This window comes from Lissotriton vulgaris, chromosome 4_1 (assembly GCF_964263255.1).
Source record: "Lissotriton vulgaris chromosome 4_1, aLisVul1.2, whole genome shotgun sequence".
Classification (NCBI taxonomy): Eukaryota; Metazoa; Chordata; class Amphibia; order Caudata; family Salamandridae; genus Lissotriton; species Lissotriton vulgaris.
The window spans coordinates 223,910,025-223,916,024 of record NC_141691.1 but is presented as its reverse complement, the minus strand read 5'-3'; the positions used below and the strand labels follow the sequence as shown (position 1 = coordinate 223,916,024).

Sequence of the window (6,000 nt, the reverse complement as noted above, 5' to 3'; positions counted from 1 at the left end):
TATTTAATTGTAAGTCCCGACAAAGTACTCTGCTCTAACGCGCGAATGTTGCACCATCAGACGCCTGACATATACTGCTATGGATTATGCCGCGGCATTGGTTGCTTTACATAAGAATAATGGAATGGTTGTGCGAACACGACTGACAGGTCCCCTCCCACTTCCCGTCCAGTTCCTCCCTCTCATGGAGGCTTCTTAGGTCGCAGCCCAGGACCCTTCGCATCGTATTCTGCTGAAGAGCTCAGCCGGGACGGTGCCTTGGGCCAACCATGGAGAAACCCTGCGTTTACCTCGTTCTGGCCGCCTTGGCCCTCTGCCTGGTGCCTTTCTCTTCGGCCCTGCCCAATGGGGCGCCCCCCTCTGCGTGCGCAAACATGATGCCCATGCATAGAGGGATCGTGCCTCAGGCGAGCAGAGCCCCCTACACTATGAAAATAATGAATCCTAACCAGATCGGCCAACCAGTGACAGGTAACCCTTTTGTATTTCTACCTATTCTAATCACGTCAGCAGTAGCTTAATCAAGATATGTAGAGCGCGGCTGCATCACCCGTGGGGGCCTCGAGGCGCTGTAGTTCCGCTGGAGAAGATGACAGGCAGGGGCCATTACTGTCCATTGGTTACAGTTCAGGCATGGCTGACTCGCCCTTCATGCTTCTGAGGCGAGCAGAATGAGGACAATCCCTAACTCGGTATTGGTAGCATGCTACTTCAGGTTGTTGAATATCAAGCTTATTTTGGAGGGGGGGGGGGTATTTTTAGTGGGGATGGGCAGTGGACGTTTTAGAATAAAAATATTTAAAGACAGATCGTTGGTGGCACATTACTTATTTTGCAATATGTGTTTTTTTATCAGGTTGCCGAGCGAGTGTATGTGTTTTTCAAACCGCAGAGCGGTAACGGAAGAGCTGATAGCGCAACTTCGCTCTTTTGTATTTTCACACTATTGCTGATGGTTGCTGTGGTGTACACGTAGCTCCGAGAAGCGGCGCACGGCATTTGAGGAACCTTATAAACACAGGAAGAGCATCTCTTTTATGAGGCTCTGATCCCAGAACAGTATGCGGCCGGGTTAGGGGTGGGGGTAGGTTATATATGCCGTGGATCCCGGTCGGCCCTGCTAAAGTATTAACACAATGGGGAGCGAATGAAGCCACAGTTTTGAAACTAAGGGAACAGTTACTGAAGATTTGTGTGGGAAGTTACCGGGTGCACCATTATTAAGGCAGTACTCAACTCTATAATGTAATGGGTATTCAAGTAAGTGCCATGTCCAACTTATTGGTCAGTGGATCACTGGGGATCACACCACCCACTGCCCCTGAAAGGTTTTCTAAATGCCACTTCCGGTGCACCTACTCACCATCACACCAATACAGGTGGGACCCTGTGGACGATTCCAGGCACCTCACACTGTAAGGATGGACCAGACGAGCCAGTTCGGTATGTTTTTTAAGTATATGGAACTGGAAACACTTTGCTGGTCTTAAAAACAGACAGGCATCCCCACCATGTGGTAGAGTGTCATAATGAAGGGCCGGTGTGTATAAATAGGTGCAAGTGCCGAGCACCAGCTAACACTGGCACAAATTAAGCGCTGATAACAGGGCAGATTTGCCAATGTTTTACATGTGCCTTCATGCACACAACGCAGCACAAAAAGTAGTGTGCATTTATCATGCACTGTGAAGCCCCACAAACACAGTGCACAATTGTATTGTACCCCATCAGGATCTGAGCAAACCTTAGCAGATCTAGGAGGACACGCCGGCAGGATCATGGGAGGGGCGAAGCCCGGAGCCTGACTCGGCTCTACGAGCCACAGCAGGAGTCAAAGCTGCTTGCAATATCTATCCACTCTCACGACCCCTTTCTGGTTTGTCCATCTCTTTCTCCTACCGCCTTTCTCTTATCTCTCTACCCCTTTCTCTCTGTTTCCTCCTCTCTCTCACTCCTTTCAGTCTACACTTTCTCCTTGATCCCTTTTATTCTTCCTCCTCCGTCTCCCCAGTTATCTTTTTTTTCTTCCGTCTCTCATTTTCTTTTTCTTTTGGTTCCTATGTTGCACTTTATCACATATCCTCTTGCTCCCTCTCTCGCCCTCTCTTCTCATTTTTTCTGTTTTTCTCTCTCAGTTTCTCTCATTCTCATCCATCCAAACTTGGCTATCAGACTCTACCTGCATTGTGTTGAGCCACAGAAATATCTCCGGAGGGCCAGTGCCTGCTGCTCTGTGCACAGTTTGAAGGAGCGTGCTCTGAATCTCAGCTGGCTCCGCATTTCATCATTGTGAAAAGTACTAAAGAGCCAGGCCAGTTCTCTTCATCAATGCACCAACAATAATTGACTATGTGATTGATTTAGTTTTTGGAAAATTACTGCCACACCCAGAAAGAGGGGCAAGCCACCACATTTTGAAATGCCCATCCAACCGGCAGACAGGTCAAACTTGAAAGGGAACCGCCGTTAAGGCGGTTTGTGCCAATGCATTGTAACTTTGCTGGATTACTCCATCACAAATGAGAAGCAATACCTCAAAGTTTCAATTTATTTTTTAATTTCAAAACAAAAATCCTAAAGGGGCTTCTGTGGCTCCTATACCGAGGCCTCTTTGCTGAGTTGTAAATCAGTTTTTTTTAAAAATAATAATGGCTCCGTGTCACTCACAATTAGCGTTGCTTCTGCTACAGCAGCCGTTCCTTCAGACATCTCTGGAACAGCAGTAGCTCTTTCGCAACTCTGGAACCACTTCCGTCTTGACCACGAACACCTCAATTTAGAAATGAGTTTCATGCTGAGCCTTGTCACATACCTGCTCAAATTAAGCAATGAGGGCCACGAGGGTTGACAGCCCAATTAACTCAGTCTGGCTAATGGAGCAATGTGCAGCTGCATTGAACCCTTCGAAGCATTACTATTTTTGGGCGAGTCCTCTTCTGTGTTCGAGTTTCTTCACTGCAGATGTTAATATTCTCCAGGGCCGTTTTGCTGAACCAATTGCAGCCCTGGCAATAATGCTCCAAGTAGCCCCCCCCACCCCCTCTCTTTGTCTTCTCAGAGTGAGGCCAATCTTTTTTTAGAGTCACAATCACCCCCTTCTCTTGATTGACTCATACCCGTGCTGTTGTCCTGGAATTTCTAATTTCTCGCCAGTTCCTTTCTACTAGGGCGTGTCTGTCTTGCTTCATTTGTGTTATTCCCCATTCCAGTCAACATTCCAGCCATGTCATGAGAGCTACAATGGGCTCTTGTACATTGTCCAGTTTCAACTAAGTGCCTTTGGCATTCTGTGGAGAGTACAGAGCCCAGTGTTCCTGCTCCACTTTGGCCGCTTCTTCTGGAAGTATTACGGGCTACCGTGACCCCCCAGATCAGGACAGACGAGGGTAGATCCAAGAAAGACGTATCCGCGCCAGATAGTCTGGATAGCTACTAATTATGTAAATGAATTCCCTTTCAATTCATTGTATGTAATATTATTGTTTGTGGGTATTCTTCAATCTTGGCCTTGATCTGACCCTGATGGATCTAGGTTGACTTCCTGCTTTTGATGCTCTTCAGCTTATTTCTCATTGCAGAAAGCAAGTGTCATGGAAGTGTCTCTCCTCAGATATCTTCTCTATACATGTCTTCTACATATGTTTCCTTCAAGCGTTCGACAGGGCTTCCCCAGGTTCTTCTCACCTGCAGCCTGTCAGCATCCACCACTTTGGCCTCTGAACACTGTGCGGGTCAGCTCCCTTGGTGGAATAAATCTTTGGATTTTGTGTAGCGGAACATGCTTTGTGTGATGGTGTCTCAGCATGGGTGCAGCTGCCTGAAGCCACTGAGCCTACAATCTCCCCCTTTCATCAAACACAGCCTGTATCTGAAAGATGATGCAAAAGTAATCAAATTATTTTGTTCCATCACTGAAAAGGTCCACCTACCCATCCCAGATGCCTATTGGAGTCAATATGTGGCGGATGGTACATACTCCATGAGTAGCCTCACAACCAACGTTGTACCTCAACCTTCTCTTAATGCCACGGGCAGGTTTTATATTAAGCCCTACATCATTACTAGTGGCGTTTTGTCCTGATTTCAGAACAATTTCATGAGAGACAATAGGTTGTTGTGTCAGGAATGAGAGGGAAGAGGTTGCTGTGTCAGGAATGAGAGGGAAGAGGTTGCTGTGTCAGGAATGAGAGGGAAGAGGTTGCTGTGTCAGGAATGAGAGGCAATAGGCTACTAGGCCAGGAACAAGAGTCAAGAGTTGGCTGGGGTTGAGTGAGGGCCCAGAGGTTACGGGGCTAGCGTCCGATGATTCATGATTGAATATTTGGAAGAATTTGGATCCTGGATCTACTAATAGTTACCCTGGGACTTCAATTCCTGTTGGAAGAATCTGTTGAGGAAGTGATGGTTTTGGAGCTGTCCTAAATCCTGAATTTTGGCGCACCTGTACGTTTTGGTAACACTGTTAAAGGAAATACATTACAACAAAGTCTGAAAGCTGTGAGCACTCAATGCTGAACATTTAGAGGAAAGATGGGAAGTACCAAGGCTCCTTTCCCAGCCTGCCCATCGGCTTCAGAAATACCCAGCTTTTGGTTTGGGGCCACATTGGAGTGTTGGCACTCTCTAAAGGCTCTGCACTCAGAAACAGAGTATTTAAGAAGGCTTCGAATCCTCACTTTTTAATAATTCACTATAGCTAGACTTCAGACAACGGGAAGATTCTCAGTGAAAAGCCACCTTGTGTTGATGCTTAATCTACATTCATAAAATGCAGAGGCTGACAAATGGTGGACGTGCAGTAGCCTCATGTACTATAGGGGGCTCCGATGACCTCCTGATTAAGGGTGATTGTTAGAGGGTGGAGCCGAAACAAAAAGTATACCAAGCCTATGGCTCCTACTACTTATGCTATCGATAGGGCCTTGTATCGATGATTGGCCTTTCGCATCTGCAGGCTGCCCCCAGCATTTCTCGGTTTCCTGAAGGGGAGCTTGTTCATGGACTCGCTTTTCCTATGTAGGCCCCCTACCCAACCACGTGAACACGTCTTCTGTTCCCTGCTGCTGAGATAGGGCCTGATCGCAAGCGGACATGAGATTTTGTCATTTATTGCCACTATTGGGAGTGGATAGACTGGTTCATGCAATCAGAGCTCCATTGTATTCAGACAGTCACATCTCCTACACCCCAATGATAATCTGGAACATAAACAAATGTCCCAAGGGCTAGGCAAGCCACGGCAATCTTCTCCAGTGCTTCCTAACAGGGACGATAGCTGGTTATACAGGTGAAGAATGCCTGATCTAAACATGGCCGTTCACCTCTTCAATCCCTCAACTTCCCCTACAAGTCTGGAATGATTTTCCATACAGAACCTCTTAAGACACGAGGGGCAGCGATGCCAGAGCCGCTTGTTCCCTCTATTCCTCCATTTACTAAACGCCCCTTGCCACTCGCTTCCCTACATAGCGCAGCAGTTGAGACTGGAGCCTGGACCTCTAAAAGTCTTATACTGTTGTACATAGCTCAGCAGTTGAGACTGGAGCCTGGACCTCTAAAAGTCTTATACTGTTGTACATAGCTCAGCAGTTGAGACTGGAGCCTTGACCTCTAAAGGTCTTATGCTGTGGTACATAGCGCGGCAGCTGAGACTGGAGCCTGGACCCCTAAAGGTCTTATGCTGTGGTACATAGTGCGGCAGCTGAGACTGGAGCCTGGACCTCCAAAGGTCTTATGCTGTGGTACATAGCGTGGCAGCTAAGACCGCGGCCATGACCTCCAAAGGTCTTATGCTGTTGTACATAGCAAGGCAGCTAAGACTGGGGCCATGACCTCCAAAGATCTTATGCTTTTGTACATAGCATAAACAACAGTTGATGGACATAATGCAGAACAATGTCATACATTCACCCCAGTACAGAGATCTGGGCCTAAATCCATCGTTTTTTTGCACTCCACACCACCCCAGTTCAGACATGGCCATATGCAAATCAGCCTTGA

The 6,000-nt window shown here is 47.3% G+C and overlaps 1 protein-coding gene across 1 annotated transcript in view; it reads left to right on the top strand.

Annotated features, from left to right (window-relative positions):
* Window positions 1-219: 219 nt before the first annotated feature.
* LOC147718592 (putative defense protein 1) overlaps window positions 220-6,000 on the top strand; it is a 61,195-nt gene continuing 55,414 nt past the window's right edge. The window contains exon 1 of the mRNA XM_086918542.1: window positions 220-471. Within this exon, the coding sequence (XP_086774668.1) occupies window positions 270-471 (202 nt within the window). The 5' untranslated portion in view covers window positions 220-269. The remainder of the gene's footprint in view (window positions 472-6,000) is intronic.